Source organism: Diadema antillarum, unplaced genomic scaffold (assembly GCF_040938485.1).
Source record: "Diadema antillarum isolate AM-2024a unplaced genomic scaffold, OU_Dant_1.0 seq00000140_RagTag, whole genome shotgun sequence".
Taxonomy (NCBI): domain Eukaryota; kingdom Metazoa; phylum Echinodermata; class Echinoidea; order Diadematoida; family Diadematidae; genus Diadema; species Diadema antillarum.
Genome location: NW_027271217.1, coordinates 240,578 through 254,386, shown reverse-complemented (window position 1 = coordinate 254,386; position 13,809 = coordinate 240,578). Strand labels below are relative to the sequence as shown.

The 13,809-nt window shown below is 40.9% G+C and overlaps 1 protein-coding gene across 2 annotated transcripts in view; it reads left to right on the top strand.

The window, feature by feature from the left end:
• Positions 1 to 13,809, top strand: part of LOC139727666 (E3 ubiquitin-protein ligase RNF38-like) — a 132,138-nt gene that overhangs the window by 104,364 nt on the left and 13,965 nt on the right. The window contains exon 1 of one of the 2 annotated variants that reach the window (XM_071638646.1): positions 9,882 to 10,350. The exons of the other annotated variant lie outside the window; for it this stretch is intronic. Within the exon in view, the coding sequence (XP_071494747.1) occupies positions 10,315 to 10,350 (36 nt within the window). The 5' untranslated portion in view covers positions 9,882 to 10,314. Of the gene's footprint in view, positions 1 to 9,881; positions 10,351 to 13,809 lie in introns of those variants that run through there. 2 annotated transcript variants of the gene reach the window in all.

Genomic DNA, 13,809 nt, shown 5'->3' with positions numbered 1-13,809 from the left:
ACAGTTTCCGGGCATTCTGTTTGAGCTGTGCCACATTACAGGACCCAGCAGAAGGACCTGTTTGTATGAGGGCGCTGGGGGTGGCTTGGTGGGTGGAAGTGACGTAGGGGGTGCTTTTGTCCAGGGCCAGCGAGGCGGATAACTTCGGCTGCTGTGAATGTGACTATTGGACCCTAATACGAAGCAATAGACTCTTTAGAATTGCTATGCCCCTCTAGTCTAGCTGATTCAGACTTTGTTTATCATGATGAATCACCTGTGTGTATGATGATATTTTATAGCCTCCTTTTGTAGCAAGAGAATGATCCCGCTGGCTGTAACTTACATCTCATCAATACAGGAGATTTGGCTCTCGTCGGCACATTATTATACTGGTTGGGTGTACGCAGATTTGTTAACATATTATGTTCAAATGTGTACAATGTGATTCTGAGATCAGAGCATCTATCATTCATAAATGGTATAGGCCCTACTGTTAAACCAGAAACATCCACGGCATGAAACTTTCACGAATTAGAGCCATTGACCTTTGCCAGGACACAAAACTTTTTTACGAATTAACACTTGAATTCAGTGCATTGTGTAGACAAAGCCTTTCGCAATCCCTGCGGCTCTTCATGCAAAAGTTTCTGGTTTTACAGTACTTTAGAAAAATTATTTGTGGCGCTGTGTTTTGCTTCTGGTTTGGTACTACATGTAGGTAGCTCATAAAAATCTGTGAACTTATCACAGATATTACATTGGTCTTCTTGGATCATGTGTCCAGAAACTAGACTAATCAGAGTCTGGATGAAGAACTAGCATTTGCATGTGCTTTGATATAGATTACCACATTCTTCCAGACTTAGCATGTGTGTGAGAGAGATAAGACTGTCCTTTGTTTGGGGACTTTTCCAGTTTGGCCGCTTGCTTGGCCATTTGGCTCTAGAGTGTCCATCCCTTCCCCTTGCCCATCTCTTCTTCCAAGAGGGACTCTTTGTTCCTCCCCTCCACCTACACATGCTTGTGAATGCATACCGCCCTGTTACGCACAGTGACGTAGGCGATCATTACCGGGAACTCGCTGGACCGTGAGTCAAGCACTGGTGTGTGAACCTTGCTTCACCCTTCCCAAAGCTAGTCTCTCTTTCAGAACAACTTGAATAAGCATTGATGTATCGATTACGTCGTCCCGCTGACTGTGTGTTCACTCATGCTCTCGTTACTTTTGGGCTATCTCTGTCTAGTTCAATTGCGAGTATTTTTTATGGTCTACAACCAGTTTGTAAGTGTTAACTGGAATAGTGAGTTGAGCTTGGAAGTAAAGGGTTATGATGAAGAGACTACCCATTGCCCTGCAAGAAATGCAGACCGATGAGTGTGCACATGTGTGAAACTCTGTTAATGCTGGTAGGGAGGACAGGGCGAAAGTGGAATGGGTTACGATGGTGTGAATCACTGTATTGTGTGACGCTGGATGCCCTACCCCCTCACACGTTTGCCCGCTTGCCGTCCCAGCTTGATTTCCCTATTCCGTGAGAGTTGGAAAGCACTCTCGTTCTCGGGGCGTGATGAGGGGGAAAGATCGCGAGTGTTGTAGCTGGGAGGATGTGGTCCATTTTCAGTAACAAACGTTAAGGCGGACGTAGCCTCACCAGGATGTTGCCTCTGAAATTTAAACCACACAAGTTAATATGAAATAGGAAAATATGACCACTTTATCAAACTTCTCCTGGAGCATGGTGGAGGGATGGGTGATGGGTTTTTGTTTTTGTTTTTGTTTTTGTTTTTGTTACTAAGCAGATGTCCTTGTCCTACATGAGAATGTAGAAATAAATTGGAAATATAGACATATGTCCTTTAACAAGTTATTTTATACTTTTAAAACTGATTCCAAATGTCTATGCAGTTCCAGAGTATGGTATAAAATCATTCAAATGATACTTTTCACCTGTTAATTCCTGCTTGAATTATCAAGTCATTTCAAGTTGAAAACCTCAACTACACATTTCCCCCTTGCCAGTTCGAAATGATTTTGATTTTTCATATATTATATCTCTATATCTGTATATCTGTATATATTTAATATACATATATACAGCAAGACAATGTTGATGCCAACTTAGACATCATTTTATGTCTCATTTCCCACAAAATTAAATGGGAAAAAAATGTCCATCAGACAGGAAGCAAACTTGGGACGAAGTACAAAGTATTGCCTCTTTACTTTTTAGTGTTGACCGTGACACTTTACACTAGTATTAACAGTTCATAAAAGTTGCGTGCAGTCTGGCTGCTGTGTATTTACTTACACAGCTGTTCATAGTGGATTGATTAGCAAGATGCGGTGAAGAGAAAGCGAAAGTATCATGGGACGTAAACTTCCTGGTGGGGCATTGTGGGATTGGTGTGTCCGTGGCCCTGCAGGAAAGCACCCTTTCCTGTGGGTTAACCCTGTCGGGAGACTGAATGTAAACCACCTGATGAAGCTAAAAGCCTGGTCTCTGTCGCCATCACGTAAGGCGCACGCATAGTGGAACTACCGTAGTATGATAAGATACCACGATAGTTTGTTGTCGCCCTCCTCACTAGCAAATGCCACAATGATAGCTACCGCGGTATTTCAGATGAGACCAATTTCATCCACGAAATAACCGTGGCATTTCTGGCCCAAAAGTACACCTCTCCTAGGCTAGGTAGGCACTGCGTATACGTTTATCGCCTACGTGGAGAAGACAAGAAATGTGTCAGGTCAGGTGATGAATACACCCTTGTACTGTGAGTGGTATTCCATGACGTCACATACGTATTTTGCATGACGTTTGAATTACCATCCTGAATACCACAGTATTTTGCGGTCTATGTGCATTCACATTACGAAATGATGCGCAAAATAACGTGGTAATACTTTGTAAGTGTGAATGGGCCTATATCAGTACTTGTTCTATATTTCTGGTTGCAAGGAATGATGACATTTGGTACTCTGTGGGTGTTTTAAACAGCATGGCTAAAAGAGGCAATCTTTTTTTTTGCTCAAGCCCTGAGGTACTCAGCTATTGTTAAAACGGGTATGTCGAAGCCATAGTTCAAGTTCAGCTTGATGTTATTGTCATGTCTGTTCACATGCCACCCACAAGCCTGAATCCATTTGGTGTACGTCAGCAGAAATATTGATCATTTATCATGACATTCGCCCACATTTAAAGGGATGGTACAGTATTGGTGGAGATAAAAATTGGGCTTTAACTTTTTTTTTTATAGAGATACCAAGAACACACTTATGAAATAGTACAGAGCATACCATTTTAAGAGGATTTCAAAGTTTATTTGATGAAAATCGGGTTTGGAATAGCTGAAACATCCAAAAACAAAGTAAAACAAAACGATCGTGATAAAATGTGGGTCCCACACTTTATTAGGATCACTGTGATTTAGATATCCCAGCCATTTCAAAATCAATTTTCATCAAATAAATGTTGAAATCCTCATGGAATTACATGCTCTTTCATATTTCATAAGAGGTTTCTCACTATCTCACCAAAAAAATGATAAAAACCTGAAGTTAAGTCTCAACCAAAACTATACAATCACTTTAAAGCATAGTGCACGAGGTAAAACCGGGAAAATGTTACCATTTTCTCTCTCTGATTGAACTGAAATCTTGACATTGAGAACTCTCAGTCTGTGTTGTTGTTAGCTTCCTATACTATAATACTCGAAGTTGTTGTTGTTGTCGCGGCCTTATGTATTTCCTGTTTTATTTCGGCGTTGCTGGTTTCTCTATCTCCTCCCGAGCCGTCGGCTCCGGGCAGTTGCGACCGGTGCCGGATCGGCCGCAGGAGAGTATCCTACATCAAATGGCGCGGGTTTCGTCCCCTCTCCGCCTCCGTGTCGACGTCGAGGACGAAAAAGAAAAATTAATTAGCTACATGCATAATGCATTTTTGTGCGTGACGAAAGAGCCAAGCGTTTCAATATTCACGGAACCTACGCTGGCCTCCTGCTTTCTCGATTTTCCATCTTTTAGCTTGCAGAGACACTGGGGGATACTAAAGATGATGGTGCAGCGAAATCTCTGACATCTTCCGGCGGACGCGCACGCACACACACAATGTACCTCGCAGAACTCTATACACACTCTACACTGTGTGTATATAGTTCTGTGATGTACCTTTGCCTCCGCCTGTTACGTGTACTGAATGTATTGACGATGGTTACACGAATCTGTGTGTGCGTGATATGGACTACAAGGGCATTTACGTACAGTTCGCCATTATTGGCGTCCCCAAATGAAAACAACGAACGTTGGTTATGTAGTTGTATTTTGCACAACTGCAGAATACTATATGCAGCTCAGGTACGTCATTTAGTTTGCTCGCCGTTTGCTCTCAAGTCCGGTGTCATTGTACGCAGACTGTTTAGGACGCGGCTAAATATATTTGCCGATCGTACCCTTACATATCAGATTACACGCGCAGCTGTGTCCATTCGTTTACTGCAGAGCTGCTGTAATCATACATATTCATAAGATGAGCGGACGTAGAGGAAAACCTCGCTTTGCCGACCGCCTATTTTTAAAATTGCAAGTGGAAATAGAATGTGTGGTTCTATGGTCTATCAAACCAAGTTTTGGTGACAAAAAAAAGAGGGAGCAAATGAAGACGAATGCAGTGATGTATATATTCTTCTTTCTTCCATAACATGGGAAAAATATTAAAGAAAAAAATACGAGGTCGTGAGAACCTACTCACACGGGTGCCTATTAAACCTGATGACTATGATCTCCCCCTCCCCAAATAATAACAATGATAATAATAATAATCATAATAATAATAATAATAATAATAAGGATAATGATAATAATGATATAATAATAACAATAATAGGAGCAATAATTGTAGGCCTAATATTAATTATGACAATGTACAATCTGAAGCAGATGTAGTTCTATATTAATATGATATATCAAGCCAAGTTTTGGTGATTAAAAACAAAAAGGAGGGAGCAAAATTATGAAGACGAAAATACCTTATTTTTCTCTCATAACGTGGGGAAAAGAAACATGAAAAAAAAAACCCACAAAACAAACCGAGGCCTTGAGACCAGCCGTGGATTCCCGCGGGTGCCCGCGTGGATGCAAGAGCAGGGGGTGATCAAAGTCATAGTGTTAATATCTTCCCGTTTCGACGGGAACAACCTGTGGGCAGAACTTTCGGGGAATCTCATTTGCGTTTTTGGTAATTTTTCCTGAATGTTTTTGTTTTTTGCCCTGCGGAGGTGGAAATGTGTGTGTGCGTGAGGGGGGGGGGGGGGGGGGAGGGGCATAGGCGCCGGAAGTGGGGGGGCAGGGGGGGCGGCCGCCCCCCCAATCCAAAAAGTGGGGGGGCAAAACGCATTTTTGCCCCCCCAAAAAGCTCCCCCCCCAAAAAAAAAAAAATAATAATAATAATAAGAATAAATGAATAAACAAAGAAAATAAAATAAATATGTATACATATGAATAAAAGGGAAAAAATATGGCTACAAACGGCAGCTTTTGGACTGTAAAATGTCAAAATTTTAAAGCTCGCTCGCTTCGCTCGCTCGCATCCAGCAGTTGAGCCCGGTGCGCCTCCCCTAGCTAAAACATAGCTACGACGGCAGCTGTTGGACTCTAGAATGTCAAAATTTTCAAGCTCGCTCGCTTCGCTCGCTCGCATTGAATCGTTATGCCATTCTCCTAATGTTGCTGACACTAATTGCCAGTACGGTAGTTGCGCCCGATGCCCCCACCCCTTAATTTCCAAAGCGAAAGATAAATATAGCTACAAACGGGAGTTTTTGGACTGTAACATGTCAAAATTTTCAAGCTCGCTCGCTTCGCTCGCTCGCATTGAATCGTTAGGCCACTCTCCTAATGTTGCTGCCAGTAATTGCCAGCAGTTGCGCCCGATGCGCCGCCCCATTAATTTCCAAAGTGAAAGATATAGCTACAAACCCCAATTTGGGACTGTAGAATGTCAAAATTTTCAAGCTTGCTCGCTTCGCTCGCTCGCATTGAATCGTTATGCCATTCTCCTAATGTTGCTGCCAATAATTGCCAGCAGTTGCGCCCGATGCGCCCCCATTTATTTCCAAAGCGAAGTATATAGCTACAATTAAAACTCCAGTTTTGGAACTGTAGAATATCAAAATTTTCAAGCTCGCTCGTTTCGCTCGCTCGCATTTTATTGTTATGCCATTCACCTTATGTTGCTGACAGTATATAATTTGTCGATCGTTTCACACCGTCATTCCATAATCCATGTAAGGAAAACTTACAATGTTCCTCAATGACTGCGTTCTTGAATGTATAACATTCCGTAATGTATTGTAGTCCCATTATTGCTCGCGCACACACGCACAAGCATACAGACCGTCAAAATTACTTTATGGTTCCCCCCCCCCATGTTTCGACCCACCGTACGCCACTTTACATATGTATATATATATATATATATATATATATATATATATACATATATATATATATATATATATATGTATACATAATAGATGTGTGTGTGCGTGTGTGTGTGTGTGTGTGTGTGTGTGTGTTTGTATGTGTATATTGTGTAACATATGCATGGTCTAATCTTGAGCCCCCTCCAATGTTTGCCCCCCCAATCCAAAACTGCTTCCGGCGCGCCTGGGGAGGGGTGAGGGGCAACAAGACAACTGTTGGACTTCAACGGGTGCAATAATAACCCCTCGAAACTCAAGTTCTATAATAAAAGCAAGTAGTGGCGGGAATGATCCCTACCAATGGACCGGATCGCCTGGCATATACTACAAAAATGTATTATAAAATTTCTGGGAAGGGCGGTCATTTAGAAGACAGCACAATTAACGAAAGAATGAGAAGACTTTTCTTTTTATTTCTTCAATAAAAATGTGCAAAATCGTATTATGAGAAAAAAAAATTAAACCCCTCAAACCCGTGGATTTCCACGGGTGCTGCTAGTGTTATTATATTTATTGAACTAGGGGATGGATTGAGGACACCAGAGTGGACGATGTGCCTTTCTGTAGATGAATGACTCTTCAAATTGAAATATTGAAAAGAGAGCAAGCGAGTGATATAGGAAAAATAAAAATGACAATACATTATAGCCAGTCGTTTTCCATAATAATGGTGTTCTGCAGTTTCCTTTGCTTTGCCCTCTCTCACTCATATCAGGATGACTTGGTGAGGGGTCATATTTGATGAACATCCCATCCTCCTAACAAATGATCCATGAATCTATCCTCTTGGCCAGAATCTCATTCAGTCTCCAAACTCCAAGTTTTGTATCTGGCTTTTGATATTTTCCCCTGTGGAAAAAAAACCCAAAACAAAACAGGAAGTGTGCTGAATCCACAGAACTATATGGCAATCAATTTCTCTGATCAAGTAAATAATGAGAGATGGATATTTGTTCTATTGTAAGCAAAAATCGTAATACCCTCAAAATTTTCTGCCACTGGAATTAAATATACCCTTTGCTAGCCATGAAGGTACATGTAATACAGATATTTGCCCAGTTTTATTCTTACTTTTTTTGCTTGTTTGAATGTAAAGGTTGTTCCTTCCGATCAGTCACTTACACTGTATAGTCTGCATGCCAACACAGAATGAAATAGTGCAGTGGGACTGAGCAATTCCTGTGCAAAGAATTGATATATGATTCTCATATGATCAATCGCTTTTGATATTTCTTTTTTCTTTCGATTGCAAGCATTTTCTTTCGCTGCTGCATATCATTGTGACTTCTTGTGAAGAAGCAGATGTGTTATCCATTATATGCATCTACATGATGGAAGATGAAAATGGAATAGACCCCCCCCAAAAAAAGAAAAAAAAAAAGAAAAAAAAAAGAGGAGTAAATATTTTGGTATAATGTTTGTATCCTGTGGCTGCACAGAGGGAAAGTAGATAAGATTACTGTAAAACATGATATTTTCGCAGCATGAAATTTTCGCGAATTGGAGCCGACGGCCATTTTTGTGGCATGAAATTTTCACGAATTGCCACTGGCGTTCAGTGCATATAGTGTAGACATGAACTTTCCCATGCATTTTAATTTCGCGAATCTTGGCACTCGCGAAATTTGCGAAATTAAGATGCACGTGAACATTCCTCGTTTTACAGTAAGTATGTCAGTAATGTGTGCTCTCATAGAGGAACCAGAAATAGCAAGATTTTTTTTTTTTTTTTAAGCTAGATCCTTTGAAATGTAGAGGGAGTTTGGCATATTCTTTAAACAGCCTTCTTGGCTCAGATATCCCGGTTGACTGCGCATATTCCCATTTCCAGTATCACCCAATTTCAAGCAGTGAGACCGTCGAGATGAGGGTGAGCCAAATAGTTCGATTCTCACGTTTGCGACTCCTGCCCCAAACTTGGCTGACTCCCCCACCACAAGGAGGCCACAGCGGGAAGGATAGAACAGCGTCTGTTGTACACTGAGTAGAGTAGCCGAACTGGGGCCCTGTCTTATTAGCCAGCCCTATTCAGTCATGGGCTTAGCGTAGTAACAAAAGCATGGTTCAGAGCTCCTCCAACCCATAGGGGTTAGTGTGGTTAAACCCCCCCCCCCCTTTTTTTTTTTGCAGGTTGAAAGAGGAGGGGGGTACAGAAGATGAGACATGGTAGAAAAAGAAACAGTGATAGAGAGAATAAAGGGAAGGGAGAAGAGAAGAATGAACGGAAAAACAGGAGATCAAGAGGCAGGGATGGTTACAAAAATACGTTTGGCATCGTTCTTCCAGAGAGCATCAGCCAGCCATTCATGCAGACTTTTCCTTAGCCGTGGGTAAATTGGGTTCGGGAACCAATCAATAGGACTTTAGGGGCTAGTGGTCAGTGGGAAGATGGGGTAGCTGACCACTGAGAAGGTCCCTCCATCTATATGTAAAAAAAGAAAAAAGAATAGAGGGATGAAGTATTTGTGGTCATTATCCACAGGAGATAGTCCAGACTACTGAGAATTATCTGAAAGGATGACTTAACTTCAAATGAAGATGGGTGCACAGAAATTAGAGGACATGTGTGGCCAGAGTTTAGTACTAGTAAGCTTCTGCCCCTGTTTTGTACCCAGAGAGATGCTACTTACAGTATACCACATAAAATCAATTATAGGCCTTTGGTTTTTAAACCAACTGTACCTGTGACTTCAATGCTAAAATGTTTTTATCTCTGCATACTTGCTTCAGTGTATATGGGAGAAAAAAAAAACTGACAGAAAACAAGAACAAAATGTCTTTTTGGTATTGATTCATTGGTATGGCCATAGTTCAACATGACCATCTGAATTTCTTAGAATTTATTCTGGTACAGTCATCCTACGCAAAACACGCACGCCTTTATTATTCACACGCCCTCTATGCCCATGTTATCTTCGTCTATAAATTGCTGTTGTTCCTGTTTTATCTAGATAAAAGAGGGAGAGAGGACGTAGCTCCGAGTTGTTTGGATGTACTTACTCTTTGGCTACCCATACAAATCACAACCCTATGACCAACAGCCAAATCCTGCCATTGTCTATTCTCTCCCATCCTCCAATACATGCTGGCAGAGCTGTATAACACCGCAACAAAAATATGCAGGTACCACACAGTCACTCCTATTCCAGCCTTGCCCGCAGAGAGAGAGAGAAAAAAAAAAGAGAGAGATACATAACAGAGAGAGAGGGAGAGAAGAAGGAGGAGGTACGGGGAGAAAAATAGCCAAGCTAACCCAAGCTTCCATCTCCCCTATTCAACTAATACCACCACAAACACAGGTCAATGCCCCACGCTGATTCAGCCCCGCGATAAAAAGCCAAATCCCTCCTTTTCTCAGCAAACAGCGCCAGCAGCTAAGGGGGGCCAAACCTGCACGGCTCCAGCCAGCCATACAGAGCGGAGCATTCATTAGGAAAGGGTCAGACTCGCTCAAACTCTCTGCGGCAGTGTTCTCATAGGGCTTCCTCTCTATACTCACTGCAAGCCCCTCCGCACAGATACGGCATGCAGAATAGACTTTGCTCTCTCGCAGAGAAGAGAAGGCATACATCAATACACAGCAAGCGCCAGTGCACTGTGGCATAGGGAGTTACATGCACTACGGATTGGAGAACATATACAAGTCTACACAGCCTACACTCTTGTGAGCCGCCACTGTACGCAGCGGAGAAGGAATATACTGTACTATACACAAGGCTTACAGCTACAGGATCGTTTGTATCAATTGGCAATCTTCAACATACGACTATTGGAATCTCTGGGAAATTAACTCGATTGGAAAGCAGTGGCCAGTAGTCGGACGAATGTGGCAAAAAGTGGAGGATATTTCCGATGGGCTGTATAGGTGGTGATCGTAAAAGGCAAAAGGTTGGTGCGAGTGGTGTTTCTGCTGGCTGACTGTGTACAGTCCAGGCGCAATCAGATGGGAGATAATTGTTATCACTCAGTCCTGTTTGGTGCATTTTAGATATTTTCAACCTTCTTTCTTCCGTGGACATCACATTGTTGATTCACCTGTACTGTTATATTTTCTAGTATTAGTTGATGCACCCCCCTTCCATAGTTTCTTCATGTGTTGATGTGTATATTCTTGTATATTTACCTTTTCACAGATATATCTCTCTCTCCTCCTTAAATGTGATTATTGCAATTTCTTTTCTTATGATTACGTATTTCTATTACAGTGAAATGGTAATAGATCATTCACTTTTGGTTGAAGAGGTATTTTGTCTTGATCAATTGTATGTGCTATTTGTTTTATGTTTTTACTCTTCGTAAGTGAGTAGGTGATTATCTTCTCATTCTTTCTCTCTCTCTCTTTCTCTCTTGTAAGTCACCATCCTTTCTTTTTTCCTGAACATAATTTCTCTCTTTATTTTTTCTTTCTCTCTCTGTCTCCTCATTGCGTGTGTATATTCCACGTCTGTTTCTCGCTTGTCGTTGCCAGTGTTTGGAGGGACAAAGAAATTCAGTGAGAAGAAGTAGTGATGAATCATTGTGATTCCTCCTGTGCTGAGTCGCTTCACTCAAATATATTAAACGTCACAGACAGCGTGTTGCAGTGACCCATTGAGTCCATGGCACTGTAGCCAATCTCTTCCCCTAGTATCCTCCATTATGCTGTAAAACGAGGAATGTTCGTGTGCCTATTAAATTCGTGAATTTTGCGAGAGCCAAGATTCGCGAAATTAAAATGCACGCGAAAGTTCTTGTCTACACTATATGCATTGAATGTTAGAGGCAACTCGCGAAAATTTCGTGCCCCGAAAGAGGCCGTTGGCTGCAATGTGCGAAAATTTCATGCCGCGAAAATATCGTGTCTTACAGTATCTTCCCTTCTCATATGCAATCTCTCTTACTATATACTCCATATAGCCAAAGCATACAGTAGTTCTCAGAGGAACAAGAAATTCATCTTCTACCATCTGGAATTTGCTTGCAGTATATCGAAAGTCTCTATTGAGAAACTTGTCCGGCAGATGTAATGTGCAGGGATAATGAGTTGTTCTGAAGTATTTTGCGATCATGAAAGAGTACAATTATTTCGATCGTATGCATACAACCTTTATTCCTGAAGCGCCCTCCCCATTCAGTTGTGGGTAGGTACATGTAGAATGTGACTTATACGTGATGATCGAAATGTGCCTTTGTATTAGTACTAAATCGCATGCAGGTGACAACCTGTGAATGCAGTTAACTCTCGCATGACAAATACATGTACTGCTATTTCCTGATATATGATAGTCAGTGTAATCGATGGGGAAATTCACATAGCAACCATGATTGGGAATGCTCTGAGATTGCAATACTTCCAGCATATCTTTTTGGGGCAATATTTTGCATTTTTGTCTTTACCAAACTAAAACCGTGTTTATTATCTCAGCTTTATTTCGCATGTTTGTTAGACATATGTCTCCATTTCAAAGCAGAAGTCGACAGTTTCTCTAGTGAAATGGAAACTATGTTTTACCTTTAATAGCAGACATATAATATATAGACTTTAACAAGACCAGGAGAATTGTTGCATCCTTTGCCTGCTAAAGTTAACTTCTCAGATCTTGGAGTGAATTTTGCTGCCTCTCATGCAAGAATACAGAAGCGTGCAACTTGTCACTGCAACCACTTTTAGGCTGTCGGTACTAGTCTGCATACATGATAATTCAAGAAATCCTACGGAGATAAGTGTGTGTGAAATGTTTATGATGCCTGCTCTGGGCATGCAGTTGAGCGCTTACTCTTATTTACTTTCATGTCTGTTTATATTACTTTGCGTGTCACATACAAACTGAAGAATTGAAAGAAATTCAGGTGAAAGAGTCAGTTTTTCAAGCTGTGATTATCATCATATACTTCGAAAGGTTTTCCTATCACGCAATGTCAGAGATGAATGCTGCCCTTGCTAGATACGTGTATCACACTTTTCTTTGACTCATGCAGTAACTGGCATTAGTGGCAACAACTTAAAGGGAACCCAAACCCAAAGAGCAATGTGGATTGAGTGAAAGCAGCAACATTAGTAGAACACATCAGTGGAAGTTTGAGGAAAATCGGACAATTGATGCAAAAGTTATGAATTTTTAAAGTTTTTGAGTTGGAACCACTGGATAAGGAGACTACTAGAGATCATGACATAGGTTTGTATGTGTGGACAACAATGTAAAGAAAATAAAAGGAATTCCACAAAAATTCATTTTTCATGAAAATTACACATTCCATCAACTTGGTACTGACATATAATGTTAAGGGTAGCAATTATTCCCCCTGCTTTCTGAAAGTGTTTAGTCAAGTGCTCTTTCATTATGCTAGAAAAGTGAATTTTTGTGGAATTTTCCTTTATATTTTCTTTATATTGTTGTACACACGTGACATCATAACCTCTAGTAGTCTCCTCATTCAGCGGTTCCAACAAAACTTTAAAAATTCATTGCATCAATGATTATTGTCTGATTTTCCTCAAACTTTCACTGATGTGTTCTGCTAATGTTGCTGCTTTCACTCAATCCTCATTGCTCTTTGGATTTGGGTTCCCTTTAACTTAGGCGTAATTTCTGTTGTTGTTGTTGTTGTTGTTGTTGTTGTTGTTGTTGTTGTTGTTGTTGTTACCCTTTTTTTTGTGGCATCTAATACATTGCAGAAGTGTTGGAAGGCTTGAAAGGCAATGCCTAGGTAACTCTTGTACTACACAAACCAAATCACATCCCAGACATTCCCGGCACATGTATGTAGGATGTGACTCTGTGATTTCTGCTCTGCGCAACGAGTGTTGGCCTACTGCCAGTTGCTAATACACATTTATTCATCTCCATCAACTGAAGAACAATCGTCATGTACACTTGACACATGTGTTTGTGTTTTCATTTTCAAAGTTTGTTTTGGAATGAACATGACTGATTAACCCTTTGTCTCTCAGATACAGCAGTCCTTAGTCCATAGCATAGGTGTACCTTGTTTCCGTTAAAAAAAAAAAAGAGAGATGTCTATACATTTGTTTATGTTTCACATGTACCCAGTCTGGCAAGGGGATTGCATGCATAGTAGTCTAAGTTGCAGTTACTTGCCCAGACACAGCAAAGAGTTGGGAAATACAGTTGCATGAAGCATTATATATGCTAACACACATTTATTAAAGGGATGGTTGAGTATTGGTGGAGATGAGGATTGGGCTTTTAACTTTTTGCGAGATACCAAGAAAACACGTATGAGATAGTACAGAGCATACCATTTTAAGAGGAATTCAAAGTTTATTTCATGAAAATCGGGTTTGGAATGACTGAAACATCCAAAAACAAAGTAAAACAAAGCGATCGTAATAAAATGTGGGTCCCA